We start from the raw sequence: 22,897 nt of genomic DNA, 5'->3' as shown, positions 1-22,897 counted from the left end.
GCGAGACAGTATGTGTTGGCTTTGCTGATTGCCATTGGCACTTGCTCGCATTGTAGTTAACTAAAAGCCATATCAACGGGTAGAGAAAGTCTATTAAGGATGGCAAGCTAAGATAATCGGACAGTTACGTCAATACTATTAATAAAAGCTTTGACTGTTGATTAAGTTAGACTTTTACCATAGCTTAGAAGAAAAAGGTTAAATAAAACAGCTAAAAACTTACTAAGAACAGCAAGGAAAATAGTTACATTCAACATAAATTGTTAAACCAGAATGAAATGCTATGTTTACTTATTACATTTTTGTATTTCCTTTTTTGCAGAACTCTCATCAAACCACAGTGGACCTAAACACAATGAGCAGAACCAAAAACCAAACGAAACGAAGTACAATCAGGAGAATGACCTCCCGCTCCAATACTGCAATTGTTGGATGCCTTCTGACATTATTGCATTTAATCACACCCATGCAGGGTCTCACGCATTCGGTGTTCACGTTCACGAATGCTTCGACATCCTTTGGCCAACTTGTCACCTCCAGCACCTTGGTGTGGGAGACCTATGAGGATCCCAAGCAGTTGCAATTTGCGGTCGAGGGTGGCAAATTCATATCGGAGGATGAGCATTATCCCATTTACGTTTGCCGTGTGGTCATCGATGGCGTGCCCACATCTGGTCACACCGAGAAAGTACAACAGAAGCATGTGTGTGTGGCAGCTCTCGCCAAGCGCAGTGTCAACCAACATTTCGATGTGCTGATGAATAAGGGACATCTCGGCAAGATCGCTTGGAAGCCGTGGCGAAAGTTTAATGTGGGCATTCCTGTGGGTGCCATTCGCGTGGGTGACGACACCTATGTTGCACGCCACCGGGCACAGCATGACACCAGCGATGGAGCACAACACGGGGCTGATTACTATCTGGGCCGCTTGGAGCAGGTGGGTCTTGGCAAAATCAAGGTTGTGGAGAACGGAATGGAGAAGTACTACGATGATGGTGAACTTCTCATTGAAACGGAACCCTTCCGCTACGAGCTGCGTGACATCAAGTTAGATGGCGGTCGTATCACTATACGCGAAAATTCCACCGAATTGGGTAAGTGAACACATCGTACTTATGACAATTTGTATGCTAATTAATGTTTACGTTGAATTGTCCATATAGCTACTGGCAAACTAGAAAATCGCGGTGACACCTACGACACCGTGGAGATGGTGATGAGCTACAGCTTTGACTACATGCAGTACTGGGGAGCCCATGACGGTGTCGCCAAGGGCTTGCCTACCAAGATCTTTGAAAAGAATGTTGACACTCCAGCGGAGATCAACTGGGCCCTGAAGCATGGCGAGAAACGGCGGGAAAATAAAGCCGTCTACTCCAAACTCTGGCCGGGAACAGCCATTAATGTGACCCTGCGTGGCAACTACGTGACTCTAGATTCGCCCTATTCTGCCAAACTCTCTGCCTTCTACTATGACAGCGAGAGCGTCTCACGTTTGATCAACGCAGAGGTAAGTTAGTCATATTATATTAAAGCGGAAACTAAATTAATTCGTATATTAATTTTACAGGTGCGTAAGAGCTACTTGAAGGATGTGAAGATGGAGTTCAGTCCAGTGTATTGGATTGAAAATGGTACCGTGGTGCCGACAACAACCACTACATCGACAACGTCAACGACGACACACGCAACTACAACCATCAACAACGAACCTACGCCCATCAATGAGCCACCGCAAGTGCGTATTGAGCACATGGGCGTAAAGCATTCCGGACCGGACTCGCTGGAAAAAACGTTAAATGATGCCAACAACGAAGTCAACTCAAATGATGCGCCCGAAAACATGTCCTCAAAGGATGCAGCGCTGGCCGGCATTGGTGTGAGCGGTCAATCGGGAGCTACAACAATCACTACAGCAACAGGAGCTCTATTCACGTATCTAATTGTGACGCTAATAAATCTGTAGATGGGAATCATGCCAGGCCTTAAGAGGGCTGAGACAAGAAGGTCTCCCTATTAGCATAGCGTTTAATTGTTGTTGTTGTACCTGTTGTACCCGTCTTTGAGAGCATGTCGTGAGATGCGAATAGAAACCGAAACAGAAAGATAGACAGACATGGAATAGATATAGAATGGCATGAAATGAAACCGGATCGAGGTTTGTGTGGCTCCAGTGTGTGGGTGCGTGGTTCAATAGATGTATGAGGCGAAGAAGAAAAGTTGATATTTTTATACTTCTCCCATGACTGCTTCTTCATCTATATAAAGCATATAACGTACGTAGCGAACAAATTGAATTTTAAGCAACATAAAACATTCCTAACTAGCCCTCACAAATGAAAAATGAATCAAAAAATATACATATAAAAATATATATATTTCCATATATATCTTTAACAAAAAAAAAAATATTTACATTTTGTAAGCAGATTTGTTTTAATATTTGCTTCGTCTTTTAGTTTATTAAGAGAGCGCAAAATGAATTCACAATAAACTGTAGGAAAATAATTAATTGAATGATCTGGCGATGATGACGAAGATGATAATAAAAAGTAGGGCTAAAGAATGTGTGTACATGCGTTATACAGCGTACGTTCAATGATATAATGATGTATATGTATGTCTAAAATGTAAAATCTATGTAAAACATAAGTATCTATGTATAAAATAAGTCAAACACTCCAAATATATGTAAATTAGTTACAACTTTCATTTCCACTACTAACTTTAAATATACTTTGCTCTACTTTTCTGTCTCCTCTCTTTCTATAAGTTAAATTTTATGTTTTTTTCCAATTCTGTGTTGAGATATGATAAACGAAGAAGAATCTCTAACTTATAATTTCGTAAAAACTGAAATCAAATAAAGCTTGTAAATTAAAATTGATCGATTTTCAGTGTGGATTACCTTATCATTTATAATTGGCGAACTGGAACTCTTGATATTATTTACTGTCTTTCGAAATATACTGTATACGATCTTTCTAGATTTCTATATCAACAGCTGAGACTTGTTGTTTAATTAGCATTGATTATAAAAAACAGCAAACAAGTTTCAGAAAGCTGTTCAAATTGTAGCTAGTATGTATAATATGTTATGGTATCAAAATACCTTCATATTTGCGAGATAAACAATTGCTGTGTTTTCTCATCTTGGTATTCAAAAACTTGTATTGATGGTTGGTTGAATTTATTTAACATGCTGACAAATATCTTAACTGAAAAGCTGAGCTCAGAATATGAGACAGCAACAGAGGAACATAAAATATATTTATTGACAGAACATGTATTAACTTACTATATATATTTCAACACTCTATGCATTTCTTAAGACTTTATGTACTATCTGTAAACGCCTTGAAACGGTTACCCAATGCCATAAAAGTCGCCTTTAATTAATTCTATGAAATATGCGCGACACATCGCACTATTAGCCTAACGTTTAATGTCCAATTACATCTCATGTGACACCTGCAATTCTTTTCAGTTTATTTGATTTCGATTTTGACTTACGAATATGTGCGGTGGCAGCCAATTACAGCAAACGGTAGACAGTTAGACAGCTAAACAATAGAACAGCGAAAGCCAGATGGGGTCTGTCAGATAATTCCCGTCTATTACTCATACTCAGTATAGACCGAGGTGCCACCAGTTCTGGGCGTGTTCGGCAAAAATAAAAAAAGAGTATAGAGATCACAGACCGGCTCTTAGAGCCAGCTAATTAACAACACGCAGACTGAAGTTGTTTATTTTATATTTCTGTATATATTATGCGATCGTTGTTGTTATTCTCATTGTTAATTTAAATAACAAATTAGCAATGGAACTGCCATGCAGTCTGCTGGGTCCTCGATTATAATGCAAAACACGTCGGCACTGCTTGCTTTAGCTGTGATAATGATATATGCGACTCGACGAGTTTTTGGCGTACACGTACTTATCGCAGCCACTGCCATGATTTTTATTACACATCAATTCGAATGCTGTTGGTTCTGGTCTTTTTGCTGCCATAGCCATCAAACACAATAGCGGCCAGAAAGTGTTTTTTTTGATGATTTAAAATTCGAATTTTTGCATTAGAATTATTTTCTATGTAGTAGAGTAAGCGTGTGTGTTATATTTTTAAAGCGTGACCTCATCTAGGCGATTTCAAAACGAGTTTTCATCTGATGCCTATTGAACTAGTGATGTTGTTATTATAGGGGGCGTACACAATGGGGAGGGCTGCTCCAGAGTATTATGAATATGAACAGAGTAAGTTTCACGTTTACGCTACACGTTTTTGTTAAAGTGATGGCCAATTTTCGAGGCGGCAACAAGTCTTCCAAAATTGATTAACCTGTGAACTTAAGTGGGCATTTCTGTATGTTATATGTATATTAAAATATACTTTTAAAATTCAATTAATTACTTTTCGTATAATCCTCATGAAGGGTCTCTGTCGATAGTGTTGTTAGAATTTTTATACTCATAATTTTGGGCCTACACGAAACACGAAAAATGTATGTTACATGCAGAAAAAGGTAAAACACGGCTGCTTCTGTCGGTTGACTATGTGGTATATTTTGTAATTTATAGTATACTTTGAATGTAATGGTATATCAGATATACCAGACATGTTGCCTTGGGTAGTCAGTACTTACTGTCTTGTTTTATTTTATTATTAATGAGTAGATAGTATATCACAGTCGAGCACAATCGGCTGAAGCTTTATTACTTGCTTTTAATACTCAACTATGAACAAAATGAGAATAGTATTTTTCCACACATGAATTGAATTGTGTTGTCTATATTTGAAATTAATATACTGCTCAAATTAATTTTATTTTTTTTTTCACTAATTTATTAATTTGATTAATTCTCTTATTAAATGCATGTAAAATACTTTCTTTTCTACTCCAATCATGCAACTCACCTCATTTTGAAATTTAACATTTTGTTTAAAAGTATTTGTGGTTTGCTACGATGAAAACGGTTTGTGAGAAGGCGTTCTACCAAAGTCATGTGATATTTAAAATTAAAATCTTTTTGTCTGCTACCCGTTGTGGAACTCTCATAAAATATTTGCCTTGGTTTAATATAAAATTGACTTCAATGGCAAATGTTTTTAGAACAATTTATCGCCGCAAATAATCAGCCTGCATATTTTATGCGCCCAGTTGACGATGCTGCTGAGGATGAGGTGAAATCATCCTGGACAGGAGACTGTGCCGCTGTGCTCTGCTGGCGTTGGTGCTGTACTAACCGAATTTTATGCTTCGCTACGTTGAAACAATTGCCTTCGCTACCGCACCGCCGCAAAAAACATTTGCACCGACCGGCAAACCACCTGCAACCCCTTCGCATGAATTTCTATTTGACGTGCGTTAACTGAATTTAGTTTAGTCCCGGCCGGTTTTCAGCTTCGTGGCCTCTTGCATATCGGCGTGCAATCTGAAATCTGCATTGAGGCGTGACGAGAGCCCGCGGTTGCCTGCTGTCCTCTCATAGTGTGAGTATGTGAGGTGCGAGGGTCTGTGTGTGTGTCTGTGTGTTTGTATTTCTCAATATGAACGTAAGGTGCACTTTGTGCAATTTACGCGCAGCTCCGCTGACGTTGTGTTTACGCTTCATAATTTTATTTAAGTATTTGCATTAACATTCTGTATCCTTTGCACTGCGGAAGCAGGGGGAAACGATACGAGTGCCTAACATATGGCGTGAAACTCGCTTATGTTGGCTAAGAAATTTATTTTTTTTGGGATTAAGTTGACTATTGACTGTTTCACCTTTTACTCCCGTCATATGTGTAAATAACCTATAGAAAAGTAAATCGATTTAACTATATTATAAACAGGACATTTAATGAATAAGTTTCAGGAAAAGTTTAAAGGTGTTTAAACGGAATCATCAGTATTCTCTTCAGCATTATCAGCAACATCGGCGTTATCGCTTGATTCGTTGTCTCCAGAGCTTTCAAAGTTAGATGAGCCACCCTCTGGATCGCCTTGGGAGCCACTTTCCTGATCTTGCTGATCATCTTGATCTTGTTGATCTTGCTGATCTTGTTGATCTTGTTGATCTCGTTGATCTTGCTGGTCTTGCTGATCGCCTTGAGATAGTTCAATGTTATCCTGCTCTTCCTGCTGTCCCTGAGCAGCAGCCACAGCAACCAATCCAATCAATACAATCACGATGTAGAAACGCATTCTGTTGTTTTGTTAATGTTACTTTGCAAAGAAATAATTTAAACTGTTTTTAATTATCGAGATCACTCCAGCTTATATAGGTATGACTTTTATTCGAAAATCCCCAACAGCTGTAGGCCGAAAACGTTTGTATCTTTATTTGATTTGCCCTAATGCATGTGGTGAGAATAATTTATGGTAGTTCAGCTGTTCGCACATTGTTTTCTTATTTAGATTTCTCAGTATTTATTTTACATGTGACGACATAAAAATAAATTACGTCAATGATATTTAAAAAATGCGTAAAATAAAAATAAAGCTCAAAGCCCTTACAAAACAAATTTGTATGTTAATACTTCCCTATTTATTAATAGAAAATAATTTTAAGTAATTCATATACGTTTCAATTGAATTTGTTAAATAATGCGAATAATGCAATAACCGAATGAAATTATATTTAAAATTAATCGAAAGAAAAATATGAGGACAAAATATTAATCAAAGGGAATTTTAAGATATTCTTGAAATAATATATATATATATATATAATTATTTAAAAGATTCGCAAATCAATATTAAAACTTAATTAATTTTAAAATACTTAAATTATTTTGACTTTCATTGCACATGGGAATACAATATTGAATTTCGATTTGGAATTTAAATCCAGTAGAAAAGTGTCACATATAATTTGGAGAAAATTTTATGACTGCCTAATTAAAAATGGAGGAAGCTTGGCGGTATATCAATGCTTTTGAAAAATCACATTTCTCATTTAATTGAGTGCTAAGCGTTGCGCAAGTGCTGTAACTGACTGGATAACAAACGGGTCCTTAGAGAGCCTTGGCATATGGATAAATAGGCACGCAAGAGAATTGACATTTAACTCTCTTTAACCGAAGGCAAAGAGTCACTCGCACAGTTGGTCAAAATGGAAAATATAATGTGAAAATGTAAAATATGTTTTGAATTACGATTTAACGGAATGTAATGCAAAAGGGGTTTACTATATTGTCGTGAATCTCCTATGAGTATAGGGTAAGCTTCAGCTATATATTTGGGTTGCTTTGTGCAACTTGGGTTTATACTTTTGCAAAGCTATGTTGTTGCCACTGTGCTGCATGCTTGCCCTCAATATGCCAACAAGTTACACTTTGAAAGCGAGCTGCTATGACGTCATTACCTACATAAGCAGCACACAGCCAGAAGGAGGAGCTGCCGGAGCAAGCCTGCAAGCCGCTTGCCAACTAGCAACAGATGCCGATTGTGGAACTTTGCAACTCTCGTTACGACCCGAGAGAGTAATTCGAGGTGCCGAACGTTCTCAGTTTATCCGGGCATTGTGTTCGGTTCGGTTCGTGTTCGACAATGGGCCAGTATAAATAGCAGCGTGTCCTGCGTGCAGGATACAGTCAAACGAAAGACTTGCTTGCGTACGTGTTCGGAGCTAAGCTGACACTCAGCTGAGACGCTGTCCGTTTTTAAGTTACAAACAGTTTGAGAGTGATTGTGCACAATTGAATTCACCGTTGCATACTTTTAGGCGTTCATTTTGACTTGCAAGAGTGTTCCAAGTCGTCTCTTCTTCCACTTGTTCAACGCTCAACGTTCACGTCGCGTCTTGCCGCGTCGCTAATAAAACCCAAAAAAAAAAAAACAAATTAATTCGGCCTTAGCTGTCAACGAGGAGCACTTTCCATCACAACCAGGACAATGCAGGCCGTGCACAAAACTGCACAGAGGAGCAAGTGGCTGCTGCTGCTGCTCTCAATGCTACTCAATGCTGTAAGTCGATGGGGGACATACAGGATGCAAGGGGGTACCGTTAGGCAGGGATTATATTTTCAATTTCATATTACCGCGGTGCCCAGTTATCACGCAACTTCAGCAGGGCTTTTCTTCTGGTCCTCGTGCTGTCTCTTCTAATGTTTCGTTGTTCTATTTGTGTGTGCGTTTGTTTATCTGTCCTAGCAAATGGACATGGACGTGTGTGCGTCGAGGCGTAAATTTCCTGCAAAATCGTCAACCAGTTTTTTTATCGTACTCGCGTATACCATTATGTATTTAAATAAATGCGGATTTCAATTGAATTTGCCAAGGGATCAGCAAAAGTAACCAGAGCAAAAAGGTTTTTTGTCTTATTTTGTGTACAAATTGTTTGTCATTCTAAAAATGAAAACTGCGTAGGCGTTCATTGAGCTGCAAAAGTATATTACAAAAATATTTAAATGAATAAGATTTTTAAAATATATATAAATCCGAAAATTAATTAATTGCAAAATTATATTCTGTTATTTAGGAATTGAGTAATATTTGTGTTAAAATACACTTTCAGTAAATCTCAAATAAATCCCACATAAAAATTATGACATTAAAAACGAAAAAACTTCAATGTATTATAAATTCAAAAGAAAAAAATGAATTACAAATTATATAGTTTATTAAATAGAAGTCTTAAAAAACGTGAGCATACAAAAATGTTGTATTACGTAATATAATAAAAAAAAATTAAAGTTTTGTAATTAAATTTGTATGTTATATTTCACAAAATGACAAATTTTTGGATCATATTTAATTTAAGTTAGATCCTTCCCAGACCAACAAAATGTAATTAGAAATACTACGAAGAGATTTTATACATCTCAACTCAACATTTTTAATTCATAATTGTGACTAGGAAAATATTTAAACACTATAGATATTTTATCAAAGCAATAGCCATATTTATTATTGCAATGAACTTAAAAATTTCTATAGTCATACGACGATGAGATGTAAAGTATTGTGATTAAATTTGTATTTCACTTTGTCTTTACATGTTTCTTAATAAGCAATTGATACATTACAAAATTTATCGGAAGCAGTAGCCTAGCTCATCCATTGCAATTATTAAATTAAACTTCTGCATACATGTTAATTTAGTTAATAAAATATTCTTTTTTTTGTCTGTCATGTTTATAACTCTTTATAACTCATGTTTATAACTCTTTTATAATTAATGACACAATCTAATCACATAAATGCAGGCATTTGGCTTGCCACACATTCCTGTTGTTAGTCAGTGCAAGTTTTCCCACACAATTACAAAATTAAAATGTTAACTAACAATGGGTGGCACTTGAGTGAGCTCCCAAGTACAGTAAGCACTTACTTAGAATGCACTTGACTTACAGCTACTACAGCTGTTCAGCTAACGGCGAACTGAATTGTCTGCAATATTTCAGTTGCACTCAGCAAACGCCTTCGCTGTGCAGTAATTTATGTTGCTGTCACGCCTCCCCGGGGCGCAGGAAGTGCTGCAACAGTTGCCATTGTGGCTACCATGGTTGCACCGGCCACAAACTGGTCCATTGCCATTCTCAACACGACGAGTTGCTCTTGGTCCAAGCGCCACGTGCAACTGGCCCAGAGTGCACTTTGTTTTTTACTCTTTTCAGTATTTATTATACTGGGTATGCAATATCTCAATCAAAACGGAAATGCATATTTACTTTGGTTCTTGATTAACAGTCCATCTATCTCAATCAATATTCTAGTGAATAGACATTCTATCTCTACTGTGGTTTGCTTAAAAATGAATTCGTTAAAAACTCCTGATTTATGTAACAAGTATTTCATAGTCGACTAACTTCTTTGCAAGTTTCATGCTTGTTTTTTTTCATACTGCAGTTCAACATTGAACAATTTATGGGGTAAGTTCAACATTTTCTATTGTTGCCTGCTGACATTTGTTGGCATTTGTCAGCGGCTGCCTGCGGTCCTGTGACCTGTCCGTGTCCGTGTCTGTGTCCCTGTCCAAATCCTTTTTTCCGTGTGAAACCTCTAGACAGCTGTCCGTCATAAATGCGTGACTGAGGGTGAAATTAAAATTGTGCTTGAAAAATAACATTCCAAATCTGAGTTTTGTTTTTCTCGCAAATTGCTTGTTGCACATTTTTGCTTTCGGCTTAATTAAAGTTTTGCAGTCTTCAAATTCATGTGCCACATTATTCCAGCTGAAACTTATTACTCGGAATGAAGCGACTCAAGCGTTTTGATATTGCATTAAATTACACAGATGTTGCTAAAACTACAGCTTCCACAACAAAGGAATAGGACGAACAAAACTGAAGGAGAAGTACTTAGAAACAGCTCAAGTGACAGGACTAATAAAGGGAAGGAAAAGTAGAAGAAGGAAGCTTCGGCAAAGAAGCTTAATTGCGGTTAGCTGGCGCGTAATTAAAGTTGTTTAGCAGTGGTATAAAGTGTTTATCAAACTGTCTTAGTTAAGGTTGTTGCTATGGTGGTAAATACATTCATAACGAGAGTAAACAGTACTTTCAGTTGATTGATTACTTTAATCAATTAGGTATCTATCTCTATTTGTGCGGAGGTCAGTTTTCTGCAAACGGTGTAAATATGTGGATGGAAAATGTATATCTTTACATTTGTAAGATTAAATATTTTGAAATAAAAGCGAAAAGCAAGCGTAATCTTTAAGTGAACAATTTGAAAAAATAATCAAAGAATAACCACAAAAATTTTGGGTTAATTTACTTTACTAATAACTTTTTTATATCTGTCCAACTATCCGTCCGTATGAACACCAAGATCCACAGCACTTGTTATGTTTGCACGCTGATCAAGTTTGTTTCAAAATCTTGCCACCTTCACTTTCGCCCCGCAAATCGATAAAAGTCGGATAACAAGAGTTCAATCATGATTCGCAATTGTTGATACATATAATACATTTTTTCTTCTGGTTTCTGTAAATTTGATTTCGATCAGATAAAAATTATAGAAATAATTAAAGAAATACTTTTGTATAGGCAAAACTGTCTTGCATCGGCTGACAATCTGGTACATTTTGAACTCTATGGTGTACTTTCAATGTAATACTATATCACTATACGTCATAGCCTTTGGTTTGATTCAGTATTTTTGCGGTGTATTAATTCGATATATTTTAGGAATAATACCGCAGTGTTTTGCTTTTATGCAAAATGGGTAGCGGGTATATCACAGTCGAGCGCACTCGTCTGTAGCATTCTTACTTGTTTTATTAAAAATGGGTAGAGGGTAGAGTCACACTTGACTTTAGCTTTAGTACTTACTATATAAGTAATTTAAATACTTTTGAATAAGTTCAAAGGTTATGCAATATCCTTCAGCTTATGTTCGGCACTTAAAATATAGTATTCAATTCTTTGTGCAATGGATTGATTTATAATTAGTAATATCGCACACACTATAGTTGTACATCAAGATTTGCTGACGCAAATCAAAGCACTGCAGGCGATATGTGTATCAATTCAAATGCTGCTGCTGACAGCAGCAACTACGTCAAGTTAATTGCAATGCGCGCATGTTGCTCAACATATACTGGCGCGTATGCCAACTGACGCTTATTAAATCCTTTACTGTTCGACGCTTGGCGAGGATGCACATCCGTCTTGTGTGTGTGTGAAGAATGCGCTGATAAGCGAACAAAGACAAAGACAACGCCATGCACATGTATTCGGATTGACTTGCCGTCTGTTCTGTCTGATGTAACTGAAGCGTGCAGTGTTATGCTGTGATTCTGCGTCATGAATGTTGCAGGCACTTATGACGACTGTATAACAATCATGGCGGCTGCATGCGGAATGCAAATCGAATTAGACAGTAGATCGATATGGGAACTAGGCTGTACTCTGCGCTATGATATCGTATCATTGCGTCTCATTAAATACTGAATGTTGCTCACACGCAACGTTAACCAAGGCAAGCAAAATGTTATAAAAATAATCAACATTCATGAAAATGCAAATGGTGAGCATATATGTGTACGCTGAGTGCTAGCAAATATTCATTATCTTGGGCAAACATCAGGCACCCACATAGACTCTTGAACACTCGAACACTCTCAACTTTATGACTGCAAGTATGTATGTGAGACTTTTCATGCCGTTGTTGTTGCCGTTGTCTTGAGCCATAAATAACAAAGCGGAATTCAAGCGCCAACTGGGAAGACAACTGTAAGCTGCGCGTAATTGAGAATTCACACCTGAATAAGAATTTCCCCATACACGCGCCTCCCGCACAGCAATTGTATTTGTATTTGTATTTGCTCAGATGAAAACTGAACTTGAAGCTTGGTTACTTATCGAACCGCATCAACCAGACATTGGCCAAACAATTGTTGCTTAACTTGGGGGGAACTGTCTAGAAACTTTATGAAAAGTTTTGGGGTACGCAGGTTTCGTACATTCAATGATTGGTAAATATTACCTTTAATTAAGTTTCTTTTTATAAAACAATCTAATGTATTTTGGATGATTGTCATTGAACTTTTTTCGATTCAAACTTTAAATGATTTGTATTGTTGCAAGTAATAAAAAGAAGTCATAATTGCACTTGATTTTATTTTTATTTTAAGCAATGACAGTCAAACTTGTTGAATAGGATGAAAATAAATAGATGTCAAATTTAATAACCTACATATAGTTTCATTTATGCTAAGCTAAAATTGAATCTGAATTAAAATCCAAAATCAAATTATCTGTTGCTGCGCTGTTCGAACATAAAATCGAAAATAATGGATTTTAGTTTTTGACACAAAATCGATTACAATTTACATGTTTATTACTTTCTCGCACCATTTGCAGTGCGAATGCTACGAGGTAAGCAACTAACAAACTATGAAGTGAACTAATAGTAGTAGCAAAAACGCTGTATAACATTTCTCAACTAACTTCAACGCATAGTTCAGAAAGCGTTCTGATAAACTGACTGCTGTTTGAAATATAATATTTTCCTTTATTTATGCTCTTCTAAGAATGTAATATGTTTGAAATCAGAAACAGATGAGCTCAATATTATGCAATTCAATAAAAACACGGATTTCTGTTGTCAAAGTATATTAAAAAAGTATTATATCGAGATATCAATATGACGTCATGTTTTTGAGCTGGCTTTGACTTAACATTTTTATTAAAATACCAGCAACGAACGCCCTCGCATTCAAATTATACAGAACAAGTATCAACGAAAAAAAGTGGTGCAAAGGGGGAAAGGAGGAAGCTCCGCCTCTTATCATGTCTATGCAGCACACAAAAAACATTTGTTGCTTTTACGGTCCTGGCTGGCATTTGTTGTTATGGCCTTTGTTATGTGGCAATGGATGTAAAAATGCTGTTGCCAACATTTCGGCGTTGCGATAAAATACGTATACGCCACGTGTGCATTTCATTAGCAATATTCGGCTTTAAATCGTGGAAAGATTAAAGTGCACATTAAGTTAGGGTTTCAGTTACAATATTATTTATTTAATACTTTCATAAATGTATTCAACTTCATTTGCTTTATTTGACAAAGGTCAATGATTAAAGATATTGTATATCCGAGCTAAGGAACTGTTTTTTATATGCATAAAATTCGACCTGTTGTTATTTCACCAGCGACTTAACAACTTTATTACGCATACGAAAAAGGAAAAAGCAATTTCAGCTTGAGCCCCATTTTATTGATTGATGACCTTTGATTTGGTATAAAGAGGGACATCAATGTATTTGCAGAGACCAGCTAAGGGAACAGCTGTGCTTTAACTCCGAGTGGATCATCGCCACAATCAATCACCACTTGCTCTGTGTGGTGCGTAGGATTTCAGATTGAATTCCATTCAGTAACATTAACGCAAATGCTGTCACTGTTTGTTGCCTTTCCACTTCTGGCATTCTATTCTACTAATGTGTGTAATTGCTGGCCTTCCCCCAACGCTTTGTGTATTGTCCACATGGTGTGTAGATTTCTATATGTCAGTGAAGGACGTTGGTATTTCTGGGCACACATTACCATAAAGGCATGTAACAATGGTACATCGAGCGGATTCTCGTGGGTAATTACAATTACAATTGTGTGGGTAGTGCACCATATAAAGATAATGCTCTGACATGCACAATTGCTTAATGGACGCGTTTGGTTTCAAATTGTAGTAGACAGACATTCAAATTAATGTGATTGCTCCGAAATGGACCATGTCTCGACTTACGCAGTATTATTAAACATAAAGAGTATTTATGCAACGTGAGCAAAGTCTATTTGAAGCAATTTGTTCAAAGAAGAAGCCCTTTTTTATTCAGTTAATATTATTTCTTTGTGCATTTTCAAGCAACAGCAGCAAATATGTTTTCAAAAGAAATAGCGTAAAATTAATTACTGCCATAATTTGCAACCTTTTCTTAAGTCCCTTGTAAAGAAACTGCTGAAACACTGAGCTCACTTTGGACTACGCGATGCTGTGGCGCACAATACGGAGCAAAGTACGAAGAACAATGTTGGAGAGGCCAAAGCACTTAAGTTTTAATGCCACCTCACAATATTTATTTAAGTAAAAGAAAAGCCAAACGAAAATAGCAACAAACTGCGTCATTAAATTATCCCAAGTAAACGAGAAAAGCAACAACAACAAATGGAAACATTCCAGCTCGGACGTTGACGATAATAAAATTTGTATCCTGTGGCAGGAGCAAAGCGACATAAGCGGCTCAACAGGCAGCCAGATGATAGCGAGCACGGGAGTAATCAGGAGAACGCGAAGTCGACAGCAGACTGTCGTTAAGCTCGTTAGAAACCAACAAATCTTGGTCAAAAGATGATTAATCTGTTGGATTGCATGAAAGTGGTTAGTTAAAGGCGACGTACCCAATTAGTGAACAATAATATATATAAATGAAATAAATCGCTTCGGACAAATTAAAGTCAATTGTTATATCCCGCTGACAGCCTTTCATTTCATTGCACTTCACGGTAAATTTAATTGACATTTTATATTGGACTTTAATTAATTTTTTATTACGCTGCGAGATATTCATTATCAGGTGAATGCGGACGTTACTGCTTTTGACACCTGTCCACTTTACACTTTCCATTCGCTGTCATTTTAATTAGCAGGCACAATATTAAATAGTAATTTTTGACCACGCTTTACCCAGAAGTTTATTCTTAAAAAAAAAAATTCAAATTGATTGCCGCATTCTTCAACATTTAATGAAAACTCAAGTGTTTTGAAAACCATTTAAAATCATTTAAATAAAAATACTTTCCATTAAAATAGATTTGAAAGTAAATGTAAAAGTGATAATTAAAGTCTATAATAAAAAGCATACTATTAATATGATTTCCTCTGATTAATTATAAATCTCGAAAATTATTTTAAATACGTTGTTTCAAAACTTTATGCTTATTAAAAGTAATAGTAAACTAGGATATAAATAGGAAAAACGACTTTAGAAAATTGGTTATTTGTAGCAAAGAGAAAGCTGAAACTATGAATTAAAACGTCGTGTTAATCCAAGCAGGCGGAAAAGACTAATCCGCTAAGTTTTTAGACAGCTGCACATAAATTTAATATATTCAGAGCAGCATCGTGCCAAGTTTTTTTGTGACAATTCCTTATCTTCCCCGAAAGAAGAACAAGTGCAGAAACCTTAAGAATTTCGTCAAGGCTTCTGCGCTTCATTTTATAGTACAAAAATGTTTGGGTTGATAGTAAATGCTTTATTTTGCCTCATAGCGCCTTTGTTTATTTGGGCGTCGAGACTGTCAGAATGGAATGAGAAGGACTGTCACTAAGGTTCTGTGTTCTTAGGGGCGAAAATGTGGGCTTCAAGATCTTCAAGGCATAAATTTTGAAATTAAATTTTTGTTGCATGCTTTTTTCGCGCATTTGCATGAATTGACAGTTTTATGCGTGCAGAGAGATTCCAGAACAATGCAGAGACAGAGCAGAGCATGTCACTTTCACAGCCACTGTTGTTCTCTTTGTTGTTGCTCTTGTTTATCTCTTATTTGTTTTTGCAATCTACGCAGTTCACATGAATAAACACAAAGACAAAAAATCACGGGTGCGCTGAAAAGTATGCACTAATATTTTGCCACATTTTCAGCATTGTCATGTGGCGATTTATGGTATTCCTGTGCAAATTTACGACTATGGCAATCATTTATGATTGTGCAAATATTTTTTATACGCTCCACAAGATGAAAGGGCTCCACATCGGGATGGGACAACAAAATCAACAAGAGGAAATTCAATTTGAACATGTACTCGGCTATGTACTATACAAGTTGTTGCCATTGGTTATTGGCTTATTGACACTCGTGAAGAGGAAATTAATTTGCAATAAAGTGCGGAATTCAATAACCATAAACAATTTGAGTGGAATTGTATTGTTGCGGTGCGCTGTAATAATAATGTATGCAGCAACCAAGTAGTTAAAGTCACATTAAATTGCATAATTTCCAAGAAATTGTAGAAATGTTATTGTAAGACGTTATTAAGAATATTTTGTTAAATGTTTGAAAACTGATTACAGTTACAATCAAAATCCATTTACTTCTTTATGAAGTAGGGAATCCGTACAAGGACAAAGCAAGTTAAAATTATGAAACTGACTCACTTTGAGCAATTATTTAACCAAAATCCCTGAGTATATAATATTCTAGTCAACCTGATTAAATTTAGTTAATTTCTGAAGTAATTATTTGAAAGTCCGTTTATAAGAGCGTTTCAAAGTGTTGCTGAGCAACATATATATATATATATATATATATATATATATATATATATATATATATATATATGTTGTATATATATATATATATATATGTTATATATTTTTCATTCAATTCAATTTAAATACGAAAATGCTATCGACATCTAAATTAAACAATCAAGATAGGGCCTTCGAAATGCTATTGTAGCAAACTGGTTAATGAAATACACAATTCTATATATAAAGGGTGCACCTAGAAAGTTGAATCTTAATCCTTCTTTTGTAAATATTATATTGTTAGCGAATCGATTTGTCTTTCTGCGTATAGTCGTGAAAGCCTTTCACATTTGCCATCAGTAAAAATAACTATATCAAGATCTTCTTCTTCGTATATAAAGCTATGGGTTAGTTAACGTAAAAGTTGCTACACCAACTGCGAAAGCTTTAAGACCTATTCAGTGAATCAAATGCTAATAGATATCATTCAGTTGACTTAGTAAACACCTTGGGGGCACTATTTGGAGTGCTAATAAGCGATAAGGCTCTGACATGCAGTCAGTAAGCTTAATAACAAGAACAACTGTGGCGAAGCTAAAAGAACAACAAACATTCGCACACTCACGCACTCACACACTCATATCGCACTCACATGTACACATGAGTGCACATAAGTAGTTGTCAATTTCTGTTTGAGATTTACGGTGCTTACGCCGCCGGCAAGCACATCCTCAGTCATATCCTCAGCCCTGCACGCGCCCTGGTGAGTTATTAAAAACGGAAGATTTGTCTTTGCCTCTGAGGAAGCGCACAATACACACACACACACACACATACACATGCACACAATCGCACACAGGCAAACTCACGCCTACCCGGCGGATGAAGGACATTCTCATGCGTTAGCGACTTGTTCTTGGGCATTATCCTTTCGCTACAAGTGAGTTTTCCTTAGCAAAATGTTTTCTCTAGCATGTGAGTCTATGAAAACCAAAAAATATTATGTGCTTAGCTGTGGCTGTCGTCGTCTGTTTGGCCAAGTCAATGTGTTAGACGTGAAGAGTCTTTTGAGATCTTATTGGCCTGTTGCTATGAAGCATTAGTCTCAAGAATAAGGGATAAATAGGCTCAATTGAAATGGGACTCTCAAATATTTAAAGATGCTAAAAATAGCAACAGTTTGGCAGAGTTTAGTAAATGCGAAATACTGTTTGCTGATAAGTGGTGCCCGAAAGTGAAACAAAGATAACAATAAATTATGCTGTTAGAGTGAAGGAAAGAGCCAATATTCGAGGCGCAAATGCGCCAAACTTCGACACATTTTGAACTTAATTTAGCGTAAATAAATGTGGCAATTAAGTGAATCCCAAGAATTACCCAAGAAGAGGCCAAGCAAGGAAAAAAGCGCGCGTATAGCTAATTGAAATGTTTTCAACGAGATTTGAGCGTATTTTTCATTGTGTTCTTTTCTTCTTCAATCTTCTTCTCGCAAACAACATTATTTCAGGCATTGCAACCACGCGCTTTTGCCGTAAATGCCACAGAGGATATTGGCAATGTATCGCCTTGCGAAATGGAGTCGATAATAAATCAACTCATGAATCCCAGCCCGGAGTATCAGCTACACGTAAGTCACCTGCCCGTTCCAAGGATTTGCTGCCCCTGGCAGCAGCTGCTGTGGCTTTAAATTGAAATTGCCATTTTTATTCCCCACTTTCCATTCCTTTTCCGAAGGCATCCGCTTTACGTAACCAACTTAAGAATCTGCTGCGAGAACGTCAACTGGCTGTGGGCGAAGAGCAACCATTGGGCGATTACTCTGACTACTTGGACGAGGATAAGCGTTCGGTTGCCGCCTTAGCTGCCCAGGGATTATTAAATGCACCCAAGCGTAGCCTTGCCACATTGGCCAAGAACGGACAACTGCCCACGGCCGAGCCGGGAGATGATTATGCCGATGCCGAGTCCGGTGAGCCCAGCGAACAGAAGCGTTACATTGGATCCCTGGCCCGAGCTGGTGGTCTGATGAGCTTCGGCAAACGTAATGTGGGCACCTTGGCACGTGACTTCCAGCTGCCCAACGGAGCTGGCAAACGCAATCTGGCAACCATGGCCCGTCTCCAGAGTGCACCCACTTCGCATCGGGAGCAACCCAAACGCAATGTCGCCGCCGTGGCACGCTACAACTCGCAACAGCATCAGAATCAACGCAGCGCTGCCGAGAAACGTAATCTGGGTGCTTTAAAGTCATCCCCGGTGCATGGAGCACAGCAGAAGCGGGACGAGGAGGAGATGCTATTGCCTGCTGCCGCTCCCGACTATGCTGATGCCATGCAAAGCTACTGGTGGTATCCTAGCTATGCTGGCTACGCTGATCTCGATTGGAATGATTATCGACGTGCCGAGAAGCGTTTCCTAGGTGAGTAGCGATTGCAAATTAAAAAACTATGCTCATAGTCTTGCAGAGTCCGATTTCGAATCTGAATTGCTAACAATCTTACTAAAATATCTGCAAGACACGAAGTTCTTCGGCAGGCCGAAGATGCAATCCGATGCACCAACCCAGCACCTTGCACCCAGTTAGCTATATTTTTCTCTATTGCACTGTTTGTATGTATATAAATATATATACCGACAACCTATTCGACACGAACTATCACCGCAACAAATAGACACCTCGAAGGATCCCGAATTGTTTGGCATTGAGCATGGCAATGATGCTGATGTTGCCAATGCAGAGGACGATGCTGATGCTGATGCCGTTGCCGCTGCAGAGGAGCTGGAGGAGCAACATGAGCAGCAGACAGCGTTGCCACAGAAGCGTCACATTGGCGCCGTATATCGATCTGGCTTTCTGCCCAGTTACCGTTATCTGCGCAGCCCCACCGGCAGCACCGGAGGTGGCTTCGACGGCGCCAGGGGACGCTTTAGTCGCTCGGGACGTGCCAGGCAATTTGTATGAGTAAATGGCGATGGTTCGATGTGTGCTGCATAATTTTATAATTTCCCCTCATTCATTTCGTTGTTGTTCAATCGTTTTCATTTCGTGTGTGCGTCTTGAATGTGGATCTCGTATTATTGTTTTCTTATTTTTGGAGTTAAGGCCTGCTTCAAAACACACTCAAGATCAGCCGCCTGTTGACTTTCGCCTGTCGTAAACTTCAGATAGAATGAATGTAATTATCACGCGTGTCTACTTATATTCTATATATAATCTGTTCTTAGGTTGGAGCATGTTCAACTGCTACCTTCTTTTCTTCTCTGTCTTTCTCTTGCATCTATACAGACTGTTGATTTGCTTTTATAAAGGAGACACGTATTTTCAAGCATGTGATTTGTTTAATATCGAAGTGTGTGAAAATAATATTGATTTCATAGTTTCAGGGCTAAACAATCGATAGTAAATCCATCAAAATGTGCACAAAAGCCATTCATTTGCTATAACAATCCAATTTTTGTTCACATTTCCTTCAACACATTCAAATGCTGTGTACAATTTGTGCTCATATTCAAAGAGATTGTCACATTGCCTAACGGAAATTCGATTTTCCGTCTGCTTTGCCAAATAAGTACTTTCCACCCGAATTTAGATGGGGATAATCGTCTAATTTCCGGCATTTTGTTAGCTGTCGGCTCACAACTTTCATTTGGCTGCAGTTTATTTGCTGCTTAAAAGTTTTTGGCGAGCTTTTTCAAATGTATTTTATTGCTAATCCGAGCGAATTTAGCACTTAAACAATTTAATTCTTCAAACTTTATTGCAGTTTTGTTGTTGCTTTATGCTACTCCAAGCTATATTAAGCATTTAATACAAATTGAAAAAAATTCTGTTCTTTTTGTGTAATAGGAGGGTTGTTGCAACAACTAAACTGTTCCCAGTAGCCGCTGGCAACGTAAAATACGTAGCATACTTTTGGGTGGTGCTCAGAAAGTTTTGTACAAAATACTGTTGCATACTTTTAAGCTGCTATCAAATTTATTTCTTGCTGTGAGCGATTTACAAAGGAATTTCATATTTTATGGGATTGAATTTAGCGAGAGTCGCGCAGGTCTCTAATTTAGCCAAATTAATAATTTCAGTGTGTATTGTTTAATAATGATGTTTATGTTTACAAAATTTACTGTATCATTTAAGTTTGTTTTTTACTTTTGTCTGCGGTGTTTGATGATTACTTTAAACATTGGCATGTTGCTCAAACAGAAAACTCATTGGCATGTTTGGAATTAATATTTATTTTGTAATTTCAGTGTTATACCTTTAATTTAAGTCGTCTTATGAAATGTCTGTGTCTAGGACTGACAGAACATTGAATAGAAACATTCACAATAGTTGCATGTGTTCTGGTAAAAACACATAATCGTAGGTTGTTTTTTAAATTTCAGAGAAGCGTATTGCATTGCATAGTCATAGTTATTGTATAATCTGTTGAAACACTTGCAAGTGTAATGACTTCAAACTAATGCAAAATGTGTGTGTTTGGCAACTGCAGGTCGAGTACTACCCCCAACACGAGCGACTGCGTCAACCAATCGCAGCCGTTTGTAAACGATGTTTCCTACCCAATCGACCGATGATGAACTGGAGCGGTGCTGGCATACGCGGTCGTCTGTCCAAAATCTATGCGGATCCCATTGAGTCAGCCAGTTCATCGGCAGCGATTGCTGCACGCCAGCGCAGCATCTCAACAAACTCGCTGCCCAGTGGACCGGCCGCCATCTCCCGCGGTCCCCCATCTTATCCACCCTTCCACTCGTGGGGCACTCCGCCGCGTATTACAGCACTGCAACGAGGCGTCTATCGACGCAACGGTGAGTCCATGGACAAATACGAATACTAAACACAACAAGATTTATTAAGACAATACTATATAATCGAACTATACAATAACGAAACAGTATTATATCACATACAAGATAATGGTTATTAACGGTTAATTATAGAGTATTTTCGATTTTCGATTTACGATTTACGATTTACGACTTACGATTTTCAATGTACTACGAGTAGTTCTTGTCACCGTCACACACACACCTGCAGCACTCGCGGCTACACAGAGCAAATGTGAAATTTGAAATGAACTTTGCGCGTAGTTTCGGTGCCACCCAATACGTATAGATGCGTACCATAAATATTTATGTATATCTTAATATCAATGTAAACTGGGTAACTGATGTCACAGTGCAAAGCAAAAGAACGTTTAAATATCAATACTTAACTAAACCATATCGAAACTATAAAAATCCTAAAACAAAACCAAAAAACAGAAACGAAAACCCAACTGCAAATTAGTGCCAATGCCGTTATTTGGACACAAAGTGTTTAGCTTGAATCCTTTTTGAAATATTTTCAACTCCCTACAGATTGTTTTATTATAATTATTATCATTATTATTATTATCATTATACATACGTGTGTAGTTCAAAATGACAATAAAAATGTACCAGCGTTATAAGTCGAATAACGAACGAAAGTATGTTATGATATTAGTACTCGTATATACGAAAGAGAATGTTGGAAGAAAAACTGCGTCAAAGACAATAATTAAGAAACTTTGAGAAGATTTCAGCGAAACAGACAATAATTGAATTGACAATAAGATATCGAGCAGAAAAATGTACTCAATCATTTTAAACATTTCTTTGTCATATAACAAAAAATAACCACAAAAAAATAAGAGAAACAATTATATAAATCCTAAATAAAAAAACATATTCAATGTGCGTAATTATAAGTCTGATGTTGTCAATATTTAACTTAAATATTTATTTCCGATTTCACGTATTCCAAATGCAAAAAATAAAACTGAAAACAAAGAATAAATACTGTATTTAGATCTATATTATATATATTTTAAAATATATATATAATATACATATTTACTTCGTTTATCTATACATGTATCTTTGCATAAAACAAGAGGATGCTCAACGCGAAATGGCGCTGTAAAATATAGTACACACCTAACAAGATGTTATATCTATATACAAATTATATGAAATACCTAAAATAATACTAACAAACAATATATATATATACATACTTATTATCAGTTTGCTCCTAAACTACTGAATTATGTTGTTCATTTATTTAACGGGCTGGATCAGGATTTATAATAAATTTAGAGATTTAGACAGAAGTAAGAATTGGTAAGTATAAAGTAAGTATAAGTACACATTATTAATTCAAAAGTTTTGCGATCAAAATATAATTCAGAAAGA

The 22,897-nt window shown here is 37.1% G+C and overlaps 3 protein-coding genes across 4 annotated transcripts in view; 2 read left to right on the top strand and 1 right to left on the bottom strand.

The window, feature by feature from the left end:
- The window catches only part of LOC132794332 (protein unzipped), a 32,406-nt gene extending 29,447 nt beyond the window's left edge, over positions 1 to 2,959 (top strand). The window contains exons 4-6 of the mRNA XM_060804720.1: positions 323 to 1,094; positions 1,164 to 1,510; positions 1,571 to 2,959. Coding sequence (XP_060660703.1) covers positions 356 to 1,094; positions 1,164 to 1,510; positions 1,571 to 1,966 — 1,482 coding nt within the window. The 5' untranslated portion in view covers positions 323 to 355 and the 3' untranslated portion in view covers positions 1,967 to 2,959. The remainder of the gene's footprint in view (positions 1 to 322; positions 1,095 to 1,163; positions 1,511 to 1,570) is intronic.
- Positions 2,960 to 5,876: 2,917 nt separating this feature from the next.
- On the bottom strand, positions 5,877 to 6,188 carry LOC132792979 (nucleolar transcription factor 1-B-like). The gene has a single exon (XM_060802525.1). It carries the CDS (start codon positions 6,186 to 6,188, stop codon positions 5,877 to 5,879), a length of 312 nt encoding a protein of 103 aa, XP_060658508.1.
- A 1,401-nt stretch (positions 6,189 to 7,589) lies between these two features.
- On the top strand, positions 7,590 to 22,753 carry LOC132792118 (neuropeptide-like 1). 2 transcript variants are annotated; one of them, XM_060801359.1, is made up of 6 exons: positions 7,608 to 7,640; positions 7,711 to 7,952; positions 18,186 to 18,305; positions 18,413 to 19,097; positions 19,351 to 19,634; positions 21,169 to 22,753. In XM_060801359.1, exons 2-6 carry the CDS (start codon positions 7,881 to 7,883, stop codon positions 21,514 to 21,516), a joined length of 1,509 nt encoding a protein of 502 aa, XP_060657342.1. In that variant the 5' UTR covers positions 7,608 to 7,640; positions 7,711 to 7,880; the 3' UTR covers positions 21,517 to 22,753. The 2 variants fall into 2 exon arrangements, with proteins under 2 accessions (XP_060657343.1, XP_060657342.1); XM_060801360.1 differs by lacking the exon at positions 19,351 to 19,634 and having other exon boundaries at positions 7,590 to 7,952; positions 21,169 to 21,350.
- Positions 22,754 to 22,897: the final 144 nt, after the last annotated feature.

The sequence above is a fragment of the Drosophila nasuta genome, chromosome 3 (genome assembly GCF_023558535.2).
Source record: "Drosophila nasuta strain 15112-1781.00 chromosome 3, ASM2355853v1, whole genome shotgun sequence".
Lineage (NCBI taxonomy): Eukaryota > Metazoa > Arthropoda > Insecta > Diptera > Drosophilidae > Drosophila > Drosophila nasuta.
This window is presented reverse-complemented; position numbering and strand designations above follow the sequence as displayed.